This window comes from Hippichthys cyanospilos, chromosome 10 (genome assembly GCF_059441005.1).
Source record: "Hippichthys cyanospilos isolate Australia breed blue-spotted pipefish chromosome 10, RoL_Hcya_1.0, whole genome shotgun sequence".
NCBI lineage: Eukaryota > Metazoa > Chordata > Actinopteri > Syngnathiformes > Syngnathidae > Hippichthys > Hippichthys cyanospilos.
The window spans coordinates 14,214,756-14,236,612 of NC_142378.1; the positions used below are offsets into that span (position 1 = coordinate 14,214,756).

General features: G+C 39.3%; 1 protein-coding gene and 1 long non-coding RNA gene across 4 annotated transcripts in view; one reads left to right on the top strand and one right to left on the bottom strand.

The window, feature by feature from the left end:
- Positions 1–12,609, bottom strand: part of raver2 (ribonucleoprotein, PTB-binding 2) — a 45,010-nt gene extending 32,401 nt beyond the window's left edge. For all 3 annotated transcript variants that reach the window (XM_088424804.1, XM_088424803.1, XM_088424802.1), the window contains exons 1-2: positions 12,271–12,609; positions 7,632–7,698 (exon numbers count right to left, since the gene is read on the bottom strand). In XM_088424804.1, the coding sequence (XP_088280930.1) occupies positions 7,632–7,698; positions 12,271–12,564 (361 nt within the window). In that variant the 5' untranslated portion in view covers positions 12,565–12,609. The remainder of the gene's footprint in view (positions 1–7,631; positions 7,699–12,270) is intronic.
- A 2,590-nt stretch (positions 12,610–15,199) lies between these two features.
- Positions 15,200–21,857, top strand: part of LOC148417234 (uncharacterized) — a 93,571-nt gene continuing 86,913 nt past the window's right edge. The window contains exon 1 of the long non-coding RNA XR_015866985.1: positions 15,200–15,238. This is a non-coding gene — a long non-coding RNA (uncharacterized LOC148417234). The remainder of the gene's footprint in view (positions 15,239–21,857) is intronic.

A 21,857-nucleotide genomic window follows, 5' to 3' on the forward strand; every position in this document is an offset into this window, starting at 1 on the left:
ATGGCGCTAGCCCATCAGTTGCACTCTGCATGAGGCGATGATAGTACATCCCAAACATAAAACGAAGCATCTTCACATATCTTTTCGCTTAGACACATCCAATATGACTTTGGTATTATTATATTCATGGTCAAAATCCTGGTCACCTACTCTAAGTTGGGGTGTAAGTGTATGCACTGTGAATGGTTTTTATGTTAATACTTGTAAACGGCAGTGCTGCACATATAGAGTATACAACAGCTAGCATCAGACTGGGATAAATTGCTCCACTTCGATTCATTTTATCACCCCCCCACCCCCACCCCCACCCCCCCATGTCCGAGGGGAAGGTGTGCCCTCAAGTGGATCACCTTAGCGTAGTAAGGATACAGAAATAGTTGAACTTTTGAAAAGGCAAGTTTTTAATCAAATAAAAATAATACATCCCAAGAGCCTCTTTTGTTTGAAAACATTTGCAAGAGTAAGCCAATACCAATACTGTATGAGGCTCAATAAATCGTGAGCTGCAGCCTTGATGGTGCTTCTAGTGCTAAAAAAGACTCTCATCCTCGTTCCTTTATCTGCACATTTATTTCTCTTGGCCCTACTTCAGACTTGCGTAGAACACATGTAAACACTTGAGATGAAATGCATTCTCTCAGCCTTGGAGCCTTTTGTCTTTAAAAACTTTGTACCTTATACACATCTTCCTTTATAACCACCACTCTTGTCTTCACACTTGTCACACTGTCACATCTGTCACTGCACAGACATGCAGACTGCAGCCGTATCAATTGCAGTACTTTACATCTTGGAGCGCAGTACTTTACATCTTGGAAGATTACATACTGTATTTTTTCTAAATTAACAATTCAGCAACATTTTGAGTTTGCATTTAAAACTACATACAATATCATGTCTTCATGTTTGACCTTTCTATTTTAAATAATCTTCAAACATGACAAAAAAATACATGCCTGATCATTTTCTAACAAATTGATTAATGCTCATTAATTTTTTAATGCTGACACATGAGCTCGACATCCATATGACTTTTTTCAAAGCAGTGTTGACCTTTTACTAAAAGGTTAAATAAATTTACATAAATGTTGTCATTTACATAAATTTTGTCAAATATATATATATATATACAGTCAGCCCCCGGCTTACGAGCACCCTGATTTGCGAACAATTCGCCTTACGAGCGTGGATCAGGGAGATTTTTGTCCTCCGCTTACGAGCAAACCTCTCGTCTTGCGAGCATTCCGACAAACCAGACATTGAGTATGTAGAAATGTTCTCGCCTAACTGCGTCAACATATTCAGCGGTTGCGTCATCTACAATCATTAAAAGATACTTATGGCGGTAACGTGAACGCTATTGGTCTTACAATCTCACACTGACTGTCTCACTCACGGTGTCTAAATATATTACCATTTAAGTGTAGTGTTTGTACAGCTAAAGGGAAAAACAGCTGACATGAAATTAAATGTGCCGATTGCAGGACAAAGAATTGTCATTGGTTTAAATGTGTGTTTTTTTTTAATTAATTGTCAATACATTCCAACCGTTCAAAAAAAAGTGCAAATAATTATCAGTCAGTCAAGGAGACGCCAATATGCTATTGGTCGATTAAGGTCACCCGGTCTCACTCACGGAGATGCTATTGGCCGGCGTCACACGTCAATCACAGAAATGCCGATATGCTATTGGCCGAACGCCTTTATCTAGCTTGATGGGACAGGATGGAAGGAAGTAGACAAAATGAGTGAAAAACGGAATGTTTTGAAGACTTTGCAAACTTTATCTGTTAGACATAGCTTCTAAAATTACTAGCAGCGGTAAAGGAAGAAATAAGAGGATGATGTTTTAGTATCTCCGTGATTTGCACCATGACTGAAAGAGTTACTGTAACACTGTAAGACCAATAGCCTATTTGCGTTGCCGTATTGACTCAAGAGGTTAATCTCTGCACCCTGTTACGGATGGTATTACAGTGCCATATAATGGTTGATTGACGAAACTGCATGTCATGTTAGTCGGCGACCTCCCGACATGCTTTGGGACAGCGCCATTCTTGCAATTCTGTGAATTGTAACCAACGGTGAACGTAGCTCGAACAAGCCATAAGTGTGGTGCCTAGTAAATACAACACACACAACTTCCCCTCCGCCTCCACCCAGCTCAATTCACGTCGGGAAAAACAGCTGACATGAAAACAAGTGTGCCGATTGCAGGACAAAAAATCGTCACAGGTTTAAATGTGTTTTAATCAATAAGATGTCAATACAGTCCAACCGTTTAAAAAAAAAGTGCGAATAAATTATCAGTCAGTCAAGGAGACGCCAATATGCTATTGGTCGATTAAGGTCACCCGGTCTCACTCACGGAGATGCTATTGGCCGGCGTCACACGTCAATCACAGAAGTGCCGATATGCTATTGGCCGAACGCCTTTATCTAGCTTGATGGCACAGCTGGTTGGGATGGAAGGAAGTAGAGAAAACCCTGACTGAAAAAGTTACTTTGACACTGTAAGACCAATAGCATATCTGATTTACCGTATTGACTTCGAGCATTCATCTCTGCTCATCTATGCTTATCTCAGCACAAGTCACGTCTTTCCAAAGGTAAAAGTCATTTTTCCTTTGTATTTGTTATTTAAAGAAACTGTACAGTAGATTATGTCACTTAATATTAATATATGTATACAGCGTGATGATTTTACCTAAGGCTTCTGCGCGCATTGCACGCATTCACGAATTAACATGGGTCTGGATTGCCCGCTATACGAGCAATTCGAGATACGAGCGTAGCCGCTGAACGGATTAAGTTCGTAACCCGGGGGCCCACTGTATATATATATATATATATATATATATATATATATATATACACACACACACATCGTGACATCCAGATACAGTGGTTGGGCTAAACCACAAATGGAAACACGGGGGTATGTGCACACTTACAGCATACCATATTGAAACATCCACATTAGCAAAGACAGGTGCACCGCGCTTTCAAAAGGACATATACTGTATAAACATTCCCTTCATTATGACCTAATAAGTACAGCAGTAGAGGGCGACTTGGAACTGATATGGTCATGAGGTGAAGAAGCATGCCAAAGCCCCTGTGAGAACTACATTTCAGTGAGGGCAAATATACACTCACTCAGTTTAATGCAAGCAGTGTGAAATGCATAAAAGATTTATGCTGCATTGCGAAGGGAAAAATTCATCTTATCTGATTGAAATAATTAAAATCCAAGCTGAGTTTTTCTGGCTGTGTGTTAGGTGGGTGTACATTGCAACTGTGTAAATGTTGCTTGGTGCAATTTTGCACTATGGCGCCTAAAGTGTTAAACTTTATTAAACTACTGGACTGGTATCTATCTACAAATGTATTCTTGTTTATTATTTTAATTGAAAGATGTGAAGGTTTTACAGCACAAATGTACTTTATCTTTATCCTAAGTAATGAAGCAAGCTAATACAGTAAGCAGCAACTGCACTATTAAAAGAATGCACTTTCATTTGAAACACTTTACTTTGTGTAATTTAATATTTCTATTTTTGTGAATTTAATAAAAATACAGTACACAAGTTCCTAACTTGTGTGTTTGTATTTGAATATACAGTATTGTGTTTTCTTTGAGGTGAAGCAAAGTACTCATGAGGTAATTTGGAATCTGCACCGGAGCTTTAGCTAATTGCAAGCAAAAAAAAAAATAAAAAAATGTGCTCAGTCGAGTCCTCGAAAAAAATAATTGCTAATAAACTGTTTGACTTCAAATAATTGTTTGTGACAGTCCCAATAGAAAGTTGACTGGTGTAAACAATTCACTTGTTTGTCTTAACGGAAGCCAAAGACAAGACTCACGGGAGATAAGAATAAGGTGGCTAACCACTATACTCACACACAAACATGCACACAGAACCTAACATACATATGATTCAAGGATATCTCTGAATTTATAATCGTTATTACGGGAATATTGTTTAAATTTGAGTTTAACCAGCATCTGTGATCAGATTGTGTTTGACCTTTAAGGCTTCTTTGTACTTAACCCTTTAAACTTCTCCAAAATCATTTAGTATTGAAAGCCATGCCTCTGCCCTTGTCTCAGTCAATGTGTTTTTGTATTTGCAAAAAATATGCTAGGACTTTGTGGACTTCACACCAATTATAAAGTTGTCTCAGTCTCACAAGCACACATAGAACATCGAGTTTCCTCAAGAGGAATGAGGCCATTACAATTTGATACCTTCTTGTCATCAGTATTTTCATTGTAAACCACAACAGTAAAATGTCTTCATATTCATATGTCTATTTTCTATACCACTTATTATGACTGTTCATTGTTGAAGAGGCTCTCTAATTAGTTAAAAACCTTTATTGGCACATTGGTAAATCATAAATCTGTTCATATTCCACTATCAAATTTTCTGCTGGAATACATGGAAAAAGGTCATGAAAGACATGTCAAGGACTAATAAAATAATACAAATGATAGACACTTTCATATCTACATACAGCAAAATACCTACTAAATATGCAGAAAATGAAGATCTTATTTTGGTGAGCTCATTATGGCAAAACCACATCTGTGCTATTATGCACTATTTTAGGGGTACTTAAAAATTCATGAAAATATTACCTAGAAGCCTTTAGCCAACCACATTTTCATCCAAAGACTCATAACAAAACTCTCCAATGTTCTTATTCTGATACAAGCCACTTTCATTGCATGCCTGCTAAATTGCCACATCAGAAGGATAATAGCAGATTTGGGATTTATTCAGATGTACCAGTGTAAGAGAACATGTCAAATTAGGTCTTCACCAAAGCAGTGGCGACACGTCCCATTATGATCATAATGATGCTGCTTAATTTAAGTTCAACGAGAGGTGAAAAAAATATGTTAAATTGTGATTGTTTTGTTTTTTAAATAATATAATAAAAGCCATCACGAGGACTCAAGTGATTGGCCCATGCCCAATGGTGATGCTTTTGGCAAAGTTATGACAGCTGTTTATAGCCTGATTCTCCTTTTCTAAACGTTGCCGTAATGTTGCTGGACTGGCTTCGCTGACTAAAAATAGTTGCTCCGTAAGAATTCCCTGGAAAGGAAAACTCTTTTTAAGGGCAGAGGGTCTGTAAGTGTGTGTGCGCATCAGAGTGGCATGAAGGAAAAAGGGGAAATCCTAATAAGAAAGATTACTTGAGAAAGATTATGAACATCTGGCCTGTGTCCTATTCCCTGCACTGATCGTACCATGTTGCTATGCTGATGTGTTTTTAAATGTCTGTTTTACATGTATGTCTGTTTTAAACACTGTATTGGTCTAACAGACTTTGCTCAAGACAAATTTCCCCCTCGGGACAATAAAGTTCATCTTATCTTATACTTTCGTTTTGTGAAACAAATTACAATCTACGAAGAGTGTGGGGGGGATAGATTTGTGTGATAAGACAGCTGTTTTTATGCTCATTTTCTACCTCAAAGATATGTAAATAATTCTCCTCGATAATAAAACAAATTGGCATATTAATGTAAAAAAAATCTTTGTAGCAAGTAATAGAGAAATGGTCTAACTTTTCTTTTCGTCACTATAGTCAATATATTCCTTGTGAGTTGAATTGGAGAAACAGTTGCAAAAGGCATCTGAATACACACCAGATACAGCAACAAAGTTGTTTTGGCACCTGCAATGTTTTAAGCGTGAGCATCTGAACACCTTGCTGGTTAAGCATGAATCATGATGCTAACATATAGACACACAATGTACTCAGCAACATTATTAATTGAACACCTGTTTTTGCTGAACAGGATTTTACAAAAACATTTAATGCAAACTAGAGCCTGGACTCAGTCCTAAAATTTCCAGTAGGTATTATATTGGATTCCTAATAGAATAATAGCACATATTTCCTGAAAAATCAATGAAATTTGGCACTAAAATGCACTATAAAATACAATATTGATGGCACTCTAACACGAGATCAAGTCTTTTAGGCAGCTATCTTTGTGACCCCGGGCACCAAACAATAGCAGACCAGCATCTTAGTGACCCCAACCAATGGTAGACCAATACCTTAGGGAGTCGAGACGCCAACCAATAGCGGACCAGCATTGTAGTGCTGTAAGCAGTGACGAATAAGCGCGTCGCCCCTAGTAGACACGCGCGCACACTGACCGCTATGTTTGAGAAGAGAAATTTTGGGGGTTTTTTGGTCGTAAGGCGAAAAAAATGGCGTGAAGAGGGGACAAAAAAATCTTGTGGTTAACGTTCTTTTAAATTTTAAGGTAGAATCACATATTGCATTGTGGCCAATGATAGAATGTGGGTCAGTTATTGTACACTTTGTTTTGTAAATAGTCCTAGTGTCAAGACAGTCCTGCATTCTTTGTACGTTAGCTAACTTGCAAAGATCATAGCTTAACAATCATTAGCAGTATGGCAAGCCTTGGCTTATTGGTGATATGCATATAGACAGTGGTGTAGTGGGGATTTTTTAAGTGGGTGTACACAATTCTGGGATGTTCTATATATACATACAGAACATCAATCATAGGCTACAACACCAGTTGAACTAACGTTAAATTTAATGTTTTACTTCTCCAAAATAATCACAGGGCAACGTTACTAAGCATAACTCGAACTGAAATAAAAATTGAACGTGGCGTCGGGAGAAGTGGGTGGACGGCGTACCCCCGCGTAGCACGCCCACTACACCCCTGCATATAGACACCAACTCATTGAATTATTTTAAAAAATCTGAAGCTGATTCTTTTTTAACAAACAGCAGACATGGAGCTAAGATACAAGCAACATGTGTCATTGTATAAGCAGGGCATGAAGACCATCGTGAGGCTTGCTTAACCCAGCAGCTACTCAGAGCGAAAGATCTATATATTGACATCTATGTGGTTGGCCGCTTGCTTGAAATGTACGCCAAAAGCTTCCTTTTTCTAAACGATCAAGTAGTATTTCAAAATGTTTTGTGTAGCTTGGCTTCATGTAGCTCTGCCTTGCGTTCAACATGTGCATTTGTGAAAATCACTAGAGAGGATTCGCAGGGGAGTGCCATGAAAAGATTAAGAGCATTGTCAATAAAGCATCAGGTGTTATTTCATGTGTTACGCTTCTATTGCTCAGCTTCGTACCGTGGTAAGGGCGAACTGACGCTCAATGTGGCTTGCTTTGCTAGTAGAACCTTTTGGTTCAGTCACCTTTTAATAGGGTAGTGAAATGGGATTGAGAAGGCTGGTTGTTTGTCCCAAACATGTTTTAAGATGTGTCAAATGGCATTTTCACATGGTGTAAGTCCGTAACTCTCAATCTGTCAAGAGTGCAGTCACGCTAAACTTTTTTTTTTTTTTTTTTTGCCATGTGCACTCAAAAAAATTACCAAATTAACACTCATTCGTTCAAGCCCTTACGCAAACACAGGCCTGTCAAAATGTGCATCATCGTTGTGTAGAGGCAATCGTTAACATTTTGAGTTCATTGCGATTCTGTTCATAATGTTAAATAGGAGCAAAAATTGCTGTGCTCATAAGTTTTGTTCTTTCTGTGAATGTGCTGTAAACTGTAACATGTTTACAAGTAATAAATGTGTGCACTGTGCATGAGTTTTACCTGTGCCTTTATTGCGATCAACAAAGCAGTATTTAAGTTCATATTCTTTCAGGATTTCATGGACCTCCTGAAACAGATAGAGAGCAGTAGAAAACACCATTATGAACCAAGTAAAATGTAGTTAGAGATTCAAAACATTTAACTCTGGCTAGACAAATAAGGAAAGGAACAAAAAACGTGTTGATGAATACAGCTAAAATGTATTTTATCTGTCTAAATCTTGCAAACTTTTGGCAGTACAGGAATGAATTCTAATTGCGTTAAAGGAACTACATTGAAAGTCATTACCTCAATTCATTGTCATTAAACCAATAAATCAAAATGCAATATTCTTCATACAGATTAATGCTTTGCATGTAATACTAGTACTATGCAGCATGAAACACAAAACAACCATTAGAAAAATAGTTGGTGGAGTTATTTTGCAGTACTCAATGTCACCCATTGAAATCAAAACACCCTTCAGGTTTGTCACAGTGTTACTGGGCTTCGATCACAAAATAAAGAAATGAAATTTGCAAGAGTAGTAGAATAGTGTCACAGCTGCTATGATGAAAAAAAAAACCCTCAGTGCTACGAATCATATCATTTTACAGAGACAAAGTAATCGCCTCACACCATTTGAGAGCTTTCTAATATGTTCCTCCTTTCAAGCCCGCAAACCACACTCCAGCCCACTCACAGCAAACAGCAGGCATGTTCCATATCAGGAATGGCCATGTAAGGCAGCCCACACAGAGCAGCTCACTGGCCCTTGAAAATCAGTGCTGACAGCAAAAAATAAAAATTAAAAGAAACTGACATATTTAGCCTTTCTTTTTCTTTTCTTTTCTTTTCTAAAACAAGATCAGTTTAATTTTAACAGTTTAATTTAAACAGTTTAATTAAGCTTTCTTAAATTTATATTTAAAATGGATGAAATTGTGTATTTTTACACCTATTTATTTAGGCTTTTGTAAGTGTTCCATTTACTTGAAAAACTTTGCAATTGGATCTAGTAATCTGCTTGAATGTAGTCCCTTAGGGTCAACTGTATATGTTCATCTTTTCATGTGACAAACAATTGTCAGGGCTGTGACATGACACCTGCTAGTAGATTTGCTGCGGTCGGTTGGGCATGGATAAACGGATGCTGAAAATTGCAGTTTAGTTTGAATTTTCAGACATCAACAAAGTTTGTGTGAGTGTGATGTGTAAAGATGAGGAGGTGTTGGTTTACACACTCCTTGGCCTCCTTCCTAGCAGTGATGGTGTCCTTGACCCACTGAGTGATAAGCTACAGCGAGGAAAAACAAGATGAGGCCCAGGAATACTCACAGTCAGTATTACAGTACAACCATTTCAGGTATGCCACGGATATTCAGTGTTGGACAGTGGTGTGACTATTAAGACAACTACATCAGCAATTATGGCCATGTTTGACCTTCCCTCTAAAAAGGGTATGGCCAAGTGAAAAAGTAGCTGTAGCGCAACCAAAAAATACAGTCTGAGCAAACCGGTGCTGAAACTCTGGAGAATAAAATCTAAACAGCCTAAATAGTTCATGAACGGAAGCACAACATAAATCAAGTGCAACTTCGCATCCATTAGAAGCATTTTACTTGGCTGGTGGTTCAGAATGTTCACACAAAGCATTTCATCCATCCATCTACTGTATCTATGCATTTTCTATTGCTGCTGATCCTCACTAGGATCGCAGGCTTGCTGGTGCCTATCCCAGCCGTCTCCAGGCAGTAGGCGGGGGACATCCCTGAACTGGTTTCCAGTCAATTGCAGGGCACACCATTTCATACAAACATTACTAAAATGGAACGTTAATGATGATGTGTTCTTGCTTGGATATGGTCACTCCTTAAACAGCTACTTAAACTAAAAGTATTGTTGAGGGTTTAGAAAGTGGCTGTTGCTATAAACCCTTTTAGATCATAAATGTTCAATTCATTAAGTCCACTGAATAAGCTGTCTCCACTAGCTGAATGTAATGCTGTTAATTGTTATTGTAATGTTGGAAATACAGTATCTTTACAATTTGACCATTTTCTATTTAATTTTACACTTCATCTGTTAGGATGCTGAGTGTTCATAATAAATTTTGATAATGCTTGTTGCTTGGCAAAGCCATTTTTTTTATCCCAAGAGCCATCCAGCGCAGGTCATCACTCACCTCAGTAAGAAGCATTTGTCATGCTAGTTATTATTTTGTAGTCACCACATCAGCCACAGAGCCACTCAATGTGCATGTACATTCACACAAAGTATGCAATATTGTTGATGCAAATTGATAAGTCACATTAGTGAAACATGCTATCATAACCATGGACCGTGCTTCTAAATTGTTCACGTAGAAAGAAAAATAAATTGAACATACACGTTTAAAAATGCAAGTTTATTAAGAAAACCTGCGCAGGCTGGGAGAAAATGCAACCTCCACACACGAAGGTTGGAGCCACAATTGATCTTGTGATCACTGTACTGTGAAACGAACGTGCTAACCACTCTTCCATCATGGCACCCTGTCATCTACGCAGCGCCCACTTAGGGCATGTAGACTTCCAAATGGCAGAATATCGCAAATGAGAAAGAAAGAAAGAAGGAAAGAAGGAAAGAAAGAAAGAAAGAAAGAAAGAAAGAAAGAAAGAAAGAAAGAAAGAAAGAAAGAAAGAAAGAAAGTTGTACACATAGAACCAGCCATAGTCTCAACTCTAAAAAATGATGATTTGCAATAAAGAAATGTATCTGTACTTTGTTTTCCAAAAATTCTTTGCACACTTTGTCATTTCTATTTCCCAACTGCATTCTGTAATGCAAATTTCACAGATAAATCTCACACTAACCGAAGCCACAACACGCACACGCCATAAAAGCTATGACCATTTTACTAATGGGGCAGCAGGTATGAGTGAATAGCAGATGGAGTCAGACAGAGAATGTTCACTCTATCAAACAGCTTACTGTATATTTAGGATCATGACCCAGGGCGCTGACAAAGGATGAATGACAAAGCAGCAAAGTTTTGTAAAACCTCTCCTAATAATGAATCAACTCCTGAAATTTATTTTTTTGTTTATTTGTTTGTTTGTTTGTTTCATTACATACATGCACAACACTGGTAGCACCGCATAGCTCACGACCCTGTCCTCTCTCATCCAATCTTGTGTTACTTAATGTCTCCCTTACGTACAGGATGCTGCGCTGCCTTTCCCATTCACATAAAATAGAAATAAACAAATATGCATTGTTACTGTTATCACTGAATGTTTTATACATTCAATGATGTTCTTTGTTGTTTTGTGTTCTCTTCTCTCATGGTCTGTTCTCAAACATTATTCTGTCTAACTGTGTTTCCAGTAAATACATTATGGTACAAATAACTACAGAGGGGATATACTACACTATTTAATAGTGAAACTGACAGAAAAGGCATACAGATCCATTATATTGCATGACAAAGTGGCTGAATAGGACAGGTTAAAAAATAGAGAGACTAGTGGCTACCAGGATAAGAGCTAGCATCAATTTAAAGGACTGCAGCCAGTCAGTAAGTCCCAGCATCCAATATCAAAAGCGAACCCTCTTCTTTACATATTTGGACAGACTTACAATATGTGCACATTCAGCAGGGCAGATATCATGTTGCTTTGCTCAGGCAGCAGACACATATCACAATGGTTCTGACACACTGACACATTGAAGAAGACATCCTACCTCACTCATCTAATCCCAAGTTTAAACTGCCACACTTTTTCTCCTCATGCAATTAAAGCAGTCCTGCGTGGATCAGCATAAATCCCAGATCACTGTCTCAGCAAGGTTTCTGTGCTTTCAACAAAAAACAAACTATTTAATGAACCACAAAAAGAAATAAAAGCTGAGTGATAAAATGTGAGTAATTCTTCTATACCAATGCATGAGATGATTTTCAAACAATCATTTCACATAAAAAAAAGCACAATTAATGCAAGTGCGGGCAAAGCATGACCCTGGGGCTGCATACAATCCACTGGGGTTTTTTCAATCAAGCCCATATATCATTTGCATGAGTAGAATTGTAGTGTTATTGTATTTATTTGCATTAATTTAATTGTCTATATAAATCATTTATTGCAAAAACAATAACTGCTCAAAATTGAAAAAAAAACATTGTTTGGAATATTTGATCAAATTATGTATTGTTACGTTGGAATTTGCTTTTCTAACACCTCATCATAAACAACCTGGCCAATCTGTTCATTTTGAAAAGCAAATGTGACCAGATAAGCACATGCATTTTCCCACCACAAATGGCTTAAATCACCATCGTTGGATTTGTTGTTTAAAAAACTGACACGAAATGCAAACTTGTAGCGTACAGTGAGCGTGAGTGTATAATAGGAAGGTGGATGTCTGGAATGGCACCCACAAAATGACTTTTTGAAAGAAGTTTTAGTACTTGTCACTATCATGCGGACTGTCTACGTAAGTCAACAGACCAAAACTGAACGCGAATCAATGCAATATGAATCTACAATGACTACGCCCATTCATCACTTGCGGGGCAAAAAGCGTAAAGTCAACTATTACGCACGCACAATGGACGCGTAAAATTGTGGCGGCTCTCCAATTTGACTTTGCCAGCAGTAAACTTTTAAAAGTACTCCACCTGGTTCGTCGTGTCGGGCGGGAGGTTCTTGATGAGTATTTTCCGCCTGTTGCTCAGCTCTTGGCGAGTTTTAGCGAGCCTCTTTTCTATCTCCTCCGGCTCCAGCTCGGGCAAGTCACGGAGGCTCGTCCATGGCTCCGCGGGCTGCGCTCCAGCCGCTGCTGTTGCCGACGCCGCCGCATCTTCATCCTCCGGCTGTTGGCTCTCGGGGCTGGTCATCCCCGAGAAAAGTGCACTCTCCCGGGCGAGAGAGGAGTGGACGCTCGGCGGCTGGATGGATGACGCTGCCGCCATTTTGGATGTCTGAGAGCGGAGTGAGTGGAGAGAGCGAGAGGCAGCGAGCAGGTGCCAAGTGGAGTGTGAGGTTCTCGATGTGAGTACGCGTCGGAGTGTGTGTGCGCGTGCGCGCTAGTCACTCGCAAACACTCGATTCGACAAACTTGATACAAAACTTGATGGTAACATAAATTATACTATATGGAACAACAATACAGTATATGCCTTAGTCTTAATGTTTGAGGACAGGATAATAGAATTGGAGTACAATTTTCGATTTTTGTGGGAGTTTTTTTGTGCTATGATTATCGACAATGTGTCGAAAATCTGAGGTCGAACTGTAGTTTTGTGTTGTTGTTTTTTTTCCCTAAAACGCAAAGCAAACTTTCGCAAAGTAATATTCGGGGTTGTTTAGCGTTTTACGCTTCGGATCTGCGTATTTCATAAAAAAAATAGCGTGGAAAAATAAACCGACACAGTTTCACTGTCTTTTGACATTGCTTCTTTTTTTCTATCCTTTTCTCACTACACTGTAAAATTTGCGTTTTCACTAAGTGGTACCTACCTATTTGCCTGTGCCCATTTCATCTGTAACATCTCATACTTTTATAATGTGACAAAAAATATATATCACCTGGACCGATGTCACAAAAGATGTTCTCAGTATGTTAAGATTTATTTAAGTTGTGACATTTTAAAGACGTTTAAAATCCTGGCAAAATGGCCCCTTATTTTCATCACAAAGTAATGCAATGGCTGGTGATCATATGTAAGAAAAAAATACCTTATACCAGTTATAACCATAGTCAGATTCCACATAAATATTGGCATCATGTAAATTTCTTCGGTCTTGTGAAAAACACCAGCCGTGTGACCAAAAATATGTCAGACACAGTTTTTCTCGTTATACAAAAAAAGAAAGCTAGCTTTCAACATTTTTCGGACGACCAAAAATGAGTTTTCCCCCTATGCATACATACAAAAATAATTCATAAAAATTAAAAATTTGAAAAGGAGTCAGGGGATTCCTCAGTGCATTGCATCTAAAAAAATTATGCAAGCAGAAAACACTTTATGAACCATGCAGAGTGGGTGATGTGGCCACACAAAATAGTATCACAAAAGATGGTGGAAACAAGTCAACTGTCCTGTACCTACACATTTTCAGTTTATTGTATCAGTCTTTAGGTGCAAAATGGCTGAAAAGGTCCTCCAAATGCGTCAAGCATATCACATTTGTATTAGATCCTATGGCAAATTTGTTCTTTTTCCTCACTAAGGAAAATTTGTGACATTCCGTTTGGCAGATTTGGTTTTGGTTAGATGTCATATTTTCCTTGTATGTCTTTTTGTTCATATTCGTCTTGTTCCATTGTGTCCAATCCTTGTGTTAACCAATCAGTCTACTCAGCCACTTGTGTCTTGTCCAGGTGATTCTCATTGTCTTGTCAGTTGCTTACCTGATTTTTCTCTGACTTTGTCCAAATCAAGTTTTTTTTTTTTTTTAACCTAGTGTTTGTTTGTTTACTTTGAGACTTGCTGTTTTGGACTTATTTCGATTTAGCATTTTTGACAAATCCCAGTAACTTGGGTACATATTTTGTTCTTTAAAAAATATTATTATTATTCATAAAAATAATAACTTGAGTGTGCAGCTATTTATCTTTTCCAGTCCTCAACTGTAACAGAAATGTGTGAAGCAATAGAGCAACCAATTTTCTGAAAATGCTCATAGGTAATGTTGATTGTAGTGATGTGGATGAGGATCTGTGGCCCAGAGGAAGTAGAAAGACTGTACTGTCGATCATACAATGTTGCATGAACAAATATCCCAGAGGAAAACATCGCATGATCACACTTCTACTTTTTTTTTTTGTGCTGTGCAGTTCTGTGATTTCCATTCTGTATCACAATAGATATTTGGTCAACAAATCATAGTGCAAACTGTAAAAGTGAAATGCCCTGTCCAGTTTTTTGTTTTTTGTTTTTGCGATCAATCACATACACACAAGTGTAACTTTCCAAATTAGAACACTATATTCGTCACTCAAACTGAAAGGGCAATTATCATCAGAACTTCTCTCCTTAGTGAAGTGTTATATTGACAACCTGACGAAGCAATTGGACAGGCTTGTCATACCATGACACAAAGATTTGTCCTGATGGCAGTGCCATATTCAGTGATGCAAATACTTGTACAGTGTTCCCTCACTATTTTGCTCTTCAGTCTTCATGCCCACTGGGATTCTCGAAAAAGCTTAATTGTGGAGAGATGTGCTATGAAGCTTTCCTGCATGCCAAACAGACGAGTTGACTGTAATCGCACATGCCATGGGCACTCCTTCAACGTCGACTTAGAGTGGAGCTCGCTGACCAAACATGATCACTAGGAAAATTCCAGTATTTATTTGCTCTGTTTTGTCCTCATCGTATTGCTCATGCCGCCCGTTCTCATTTGCCGGTGAAGTGGAGACTGCTTGCCGAAGGCAGTAAACAGCCTGGACAGGACTTGGAGGGTTGTAATCCACTCCTGCCCTCATTGGTCTATGTCACACCAGGAGCCAATCACGTGTCTCGTAGGAGTGCCCGTAAGCTGATTGTCTGACCAGTCTTATCCAAGCTGTTATTATACCTCAAACAGCAGTCTCTGTTACGGCGGGACGAGGGAGGACCCAAGAGCACGCACGCACTGGTAAGGGCAATGGCAGAGTGTTTATTGAACAGAAGGTGCGGGTAGTCGTGGGAGCTGACGGGAGCGTGGCACAGACGTCTGGGGGGTTCTGGAGTCGGGAGAGCTGGGGTTTGGCTGGGAGTCGGGCAAAGGGAGCGAGACGGGAGGGGGGCTCGGGCATACAGGTAAAGACGGCAGGCTAGCGGGTGGTCAGAGGCAGGCAATGTCGAAATACCAAGGATCCAGTCAATTCGGCAGGCAATCGGGAGGTCAAGGGCGAACAGGGTCGGACAACAGGCAGGCTGGCAGGAGGAATTGCTGGAAAGCTCGGCGTAGCGCATAGAGACGATCTGGCGGGTTGTGGAGGGAAGTGACCGGGCTTTATACTGAGCGGGTAAGTGGTTGCAGGTGTTGGTGTTCGAGGCTGATTAGAAGGAGGGCTGAGCGGGTGTGGTGAAGCTAGAAGTGAGGTGGCTGAAATGGTGGACTGTGACAGTCTCCGAATGAAGCGGGCATAAGGACTACGATGAAGACAAATCAGAGCGGTAGGAAGATGTTACCTAGAGTCCTCTTGTATTACATTTGAATTTCGATTTTAAACTCTGCTTGCCTGTTATTATGTTTGGTCAGCTACGGGCTACATTCTAGGTCAACGTCCGAGGGCCGTTACTACGAGGGCCCTCTGTGTTCCCCGATTATGGCAAAGGGATGGAAATAGGAAGGGATAACAGTATAGTTACTGCATAAAGTTGAATAAATAAAGATTTAAGTATATGTAAAGTATACATACTTTTCTGGTACCCACATACACATGCATGCCCCACAAAAAACGAGGGCACACTGTATTTACTTTTGAGAGGAATGTACTTACTGTTTTAAAAATTGCAATTCTGATCTGAAAAATACATAAAAGCAACTGAGAATAACAGTAAAACACACTTTGCCGCTTAAATGTATTTGAACATAAAATCATAATTTGCAGTGTGTGAATTGTATCAGAAAATACAGAATGTTTTTGATCATCCGCATGTACCTTTAAGAGGTTGGGCCCGTAGAGGTAGTGTGGGGGTGGGTGAATATATTTACAATAAATCTGTACTATAAAAACAAATACACCTTTTACTGAGTATTGGAGACAAAAAAAAAATATTACTGTGACAAAGTCAAATGAACACATTGTGTCCAGTTTGCGTTTACGGATAATCTGACTATGAATGATTGTGTGCTTCTCTCCTCTCTATCCATGTCATGAAGCGAATGCCAAACTAACAGCCCAGTGAGCATGCCTGCCCACGGAGGGTGGAAAGCTGCTCCTGGCAAATACTGGGAACACTGCTTCCCCGCAGAGCTCGCACAATGCCTGTGTAGCTTCTGCAGGCTGCATGAGTGTCTGACAGACAAAAAAAAAAAAAAACACTGTATAATCATACATTCACCCACTACTACGTCAGGAAGCTTCGACCCGCTTAAACATATCTCCCGCACAATTAAATCCTGGTCTTCTAAGAGATATTGAAATCAAACCCCATTTTCCAAACGCCGTGTTTTCTCTTGCCATCTGTGTGAAGTGTTTCTTGGCAGATCAAGGTCCAGACAATCACAGTTGTTGCTGGTTGAAAATGATCTTAGGCTGCCAAGTAACTGACACTGTATTTGGACCGTTTGTATTAAGAGGCTGGAAGAAGATGAGGCCCTATACAGTCCATGAAGCAATGGACAGAAAGCAGAGATGTCAGGAGGCATTTTAAGCCAAAGAGGGTCAGATCAGTTTGGATCACTACAGAGCGCTTCTAGCAATCAAGGCCCGTCTGGCTTTAGGAACCATAGCACAGAAGAGTAGGCGGAATCAGGATAACGGCTCACGTGTAACAACGATGTACAAAGGGATCTGTAAAGATCTATCACAAACATACTCTATTTTTTTTTTTTTTGTAAATTTCAGTTTCAGTTTGCCTCTTATTCCGTTTTACGTTTCTATGTAAAAGACTTCTCCTCTATTCAACAGGAGCTACCGACCAATCCAATGGCTGGAGTCCAACTTTTTTCCTCTGACAGTAGTGTTTGATACCTATTGATATGGGTATTAAATTGCCCCCCACCCCCCCTAAAAAAAAATAAATAAACATAATGCATACCATAGTTAGTTTAACTTTAATTGCTCTGTTGAATCAAGAGCTGCCATTTTTGACTGGCAAACTCATTTAAATGCACTCGCAAGGAAGTTCAACTCTATGTACAAGTACGATCAAAAATAATTTCAAATATGTTCAAATGTCCTTGCAAATACGCCTGAACATACTTTAGATGTTGGCTAAAAAGTAAAAACATAGTATGTGTTCCATCATGGCATAACCTGTAGAATTATGGGTGAAAATAGCTGTTTGTAGCATTTAGCTTACAAGTATGTTTGAACAAATATGTTCCATTGCATTTGCAAGTATGTTCAAGTGTTTTTTTTTTTTTAATCTGTTCAAATATATTTTCTAATGTACTTGTAAACGTGTTTCAACATACCACATACACTTAAATTTTTAAAAAGGAAGTCAACACAATGATTTTCCCCATATTATGTTCTATGCAGTCCCTCTAGTTTAGACACGATATTATGATTAATAATGTATTTCTGGAATATGAATTCAGCAGGAAAAAACATTTTATTAATCCATCCCAGGAGGCGGCCATTTAGTCATTTGCTGTCGACCGGAAATGTCATCACAGTTGCTCACATCTCAACAACCAATCACAGCTTGGTTGATGTCATTTCTTTTGTCAGCAAATGTGATGTCGTTTTCAGGCAACAGTGACAAGCGGGTCACCCCGTGAGATGGCTAAAAACCGGTGGCTTTTGCTGCTTCATTCATATCCTACAAATGTAATCTAAATCATAATGTTGTGTTTAGACTGGTGGTGGTGCATAAACCTATTCATCTAAAAAAAAAGTTTTGGTTTGTCGTGTCTTTCAAGATAATAAACCCAATGTAAATGTCTGGCACAATCGAATTTCAATCACGACATTGGCTGCCACCATTAAATAAGATGATCCCTGGCAATATTAACATTTAAAAAGTCGGCTACCATACATGTCAAATCAAGCACTTTGTCATCCTACCACCAGTGGGCAATGTTTCCCACATATTTGAATGACAAATGCGACTCACCCTAATATATCATTTACCAGTGTGAAATGGCGTTGAGTTTCTCACCTGATTCCTATACTGTACAGTGCTAGCTGTCACTTGAGACCCATTTTGAAAAATTTGATTGGCAAAACATTGGAATGCATTTGGTTTGAAATGACCGAAAATGGCAATTTGACTGCTAATTGATTAAAATGTGCTTAATAGTAAATAATGTGCTTGGTTCTAAGTAGGCTTCATTTTTTTTTCATTGGTTTACATTCAAGTAAGCTTGCAGTGTTGCTCTGTGTGCCAAGCTTTTGAATTTGTCTTGATTATTATTTACTTTATTTATTTTAGTTTCTTATTATTACTTGTAACTAATGAGTATTGAATCCTTGTTCATAAACTGCTTGTTTAAAAAAAGGGCACTAAATCGACATGTTTGACCAACATGATGAATAATCGTGATCTCAATATTGACCAAAATAATTGTGATTATTATTTTGGACATAATCGTGCAGCTCTACCCTTGTATTTTAGAACTTTTTACTGTGAATGATTGTGATTTTCAACTAAACCACACCCATTGCCAACGGACCCATTTGGTTATGAAATCACCTACCCATGGTCTCTACATATTTTTCGCATGAGCTTGGAACGTAAAAATACGATGAACGTGCCTCACGTATTTGCCGAGGCTAACAGTTTGCATTTACACAAAAAGCCTAGCACCACCGGCGCCTGCCTAGCACAGCTAATGCTGTCAATTTGGATTCATCAGTCCAATTTCCACTTGGGTAAACGCTCCAGAGACAAATATTTGTATAGAAAACCCTGAAGAGTCCATACAATGTTACCTCGAAACTACATTCACATCTCAGCACTCGCCAAGGTCTCATTTTCCTCTACAGGAATCATATATGCCGCAACCACATCCAAAAAGGATTTCAAACAGTGAGTGGCGTCGCGCGAGTGCCGCTGACAGATTGGAGGACATGAATCATTGAGCAGTTGTTCTCTGACAAGAAGGCAAGGACGTGCCTGTCACAAAGGCTGATTTTGGAAATGCATGAATCCCTTCTTTAAGTGTTGAACGTCATTCCTATGAGGCCATCTTTGTTGTTTTCACATTTCCCCTTGGCTCTCGCACTCACAACCGTAAAATAGCGAGCCAAACCACCTGAAGCCGCTCTAAATCATTACCCAAACTGCATCTGTGAAGGTGTTGGGACAAATTAAACAGCGGATGATATAATTGGCTTATGCTTTAGAAATGAAGTCGAAAAGCTTGTTAGTCCCTCAGCAATTTTCCAAACCGGAGCCCTGTCGGTGTTTGAGCCTGTCAGCCATCGATTCATAGCGTTTTGAAGTGGGTGGGAGTACAGAGAGGAAAACGCTCGCCGGGACTGAGAGCGTGAAGGCGTGGGTGAGCCGAGTGGCACCTGGTGTGCGCTTGGTGGGCGTTGGGGGGGGAGGGGGGAGTGGAGCCCAGAGTGAACCCTGAGTGGCAAAGTGGTTCTTGCGTGTAGGAGTTGATGGCTAACGCGTCCGGGTGTCTGATTGCAGACGTCTCACTCTGTGGGCCACTCTGGCGGACCGGATAGGATGGAAAATTAAACATGACAGTGCTCCCTTCTTTTGTGTAGCCATGTGACTTGAACTAGGGCAAAAAAATCCATTCACCGTAGAACTGGGATGTACAATTCAGATTTGTTTTAAAACGTCTCAAAATTCATCTTACGAATGAAAATAAAGCAAGTCGACTTCCTGATGGCGTCCGGCACGTTACGACAAAATGTTGCAGACATCGGAGCCAAATTAGTCGATACCGTCGCCAAAAAGTTTTCTACTGAGACTGCTGTGCCACGCAGCTTTAAACAGAGACTTAAAGAAAAGTGTCTTGATCGAATCGCGGTGATTGTGACTGCTAATGCACCCGATGCTCGTTGGTACACAGATTAAGAACCTGCCGCACGTTTCAGGCTTTGCCTGTACTCTCAATTTGGCGGCTTACTTGAAAACCTTACTTTCATATCTTGTCATGAACTTACTAAGAAATATGAATATTTTCAGTTTGGCAACAGTTTTTCAACAGTTTGGACAATGATTATTTTTGGACACAAAATCTGGCATGTCCTGCTGCAATCATATAGAAATGTCAGAATTATGCACTTTGAAATTTTACATGTTTTAATCATCTGCTGGAAATTTCAGCTCCCTAGTGTTTTTTTTCCCATTGATTCTTCTGTGACATCATAAAAAAATAAATAAAAGGAATTTTCATAATCTGTAACACAATACCACAAGGGTTAATTGAATCGAATCATTTTGAATCAAAATAGCTTTTAATTAGAAAATCAAATCTGAATCAAATCATATACCCAAAAATAGGAATCCAATCGTGACTCAGTCAAAGATTCCCACCCTGACTTCCTTTTAAAAGAGGTGCAGGTGCTTGTGACCTACTAAAAAGAGCTGACCTGAACACATGGAGACGATTATGTTGGGACTCCCCTATTCAATTGATTCCCTTATTTGTGGTCATCAGCACGTTCTCAAAACCTTGTTAGGAGTGTAAATGTTGTTGGAACAGAATAAAAATATCTTCATTTTTTTCCTTACTCTATCCATCCATTTTCTGAACTGCTTCAATGTCATATCTATCTATCTATCTATCTATCTATCTATCTATCTATCTATCTATCTATCTATCTATCTATCTATCTATCTATCTATCTATCTATCTATCTATCTATCTATCTATCCATCCATCCATCCATCCATCCATCCATCCATCCATCCATCCATCCATCCATCCATCCATCCATCCATCCATCCATCCATCCATCCATCCATCCATCCATCCATCCATCCATCCATCCATCCATCCATCCATCCATCCATCCATCCATCCCGATCAATGCGCTTGATGCAAGAGTGTTTGCATGATCACTTGCCAGGCGACTTTATAAAAGTAGGGCTGGTAAATCTGCTGCGAGTGCATGCCTGCTGTACTTGCTGGCAGAGCAGAGTGAAATGACCCAAGGGTCCTTGGACACCGAGCTCTGTGCTCTAATTTACTGGGTATGCTTGGCAAAGTCAAGAACTAGTGACAGCAGAGAAGGCAAGAACATTCTTTCATATGGCTTGCTGAGCATAATGACTGTTCTGTCGGATCGCTGCGCAGTCGCCGGTTTGATCCCCGTGTCTAATATCTTGGCGATTAACAGCCTACAATGGTTTGCACGAGACCATTTGCAAATTAATTGTCTTACACTTTTGAATAAGACAATAGGATCAAACGTCTGGCACATTTTTAGCTCCAGGTGAAGGATCATTTAACATCTCTAATGTTAAACTAAAATACTAGCATAGTTATTTCTCATGTCATTGAAAAAATTATCTCTGTTTTAAAATACTTATTTATCCATTGATACAATATTTTTGTCAGATTTCCAGCGTGTTCCATATTGTATGGGATTTACATAATTGTTCTGTTTTTCTGGGATCTTAGATTGTTT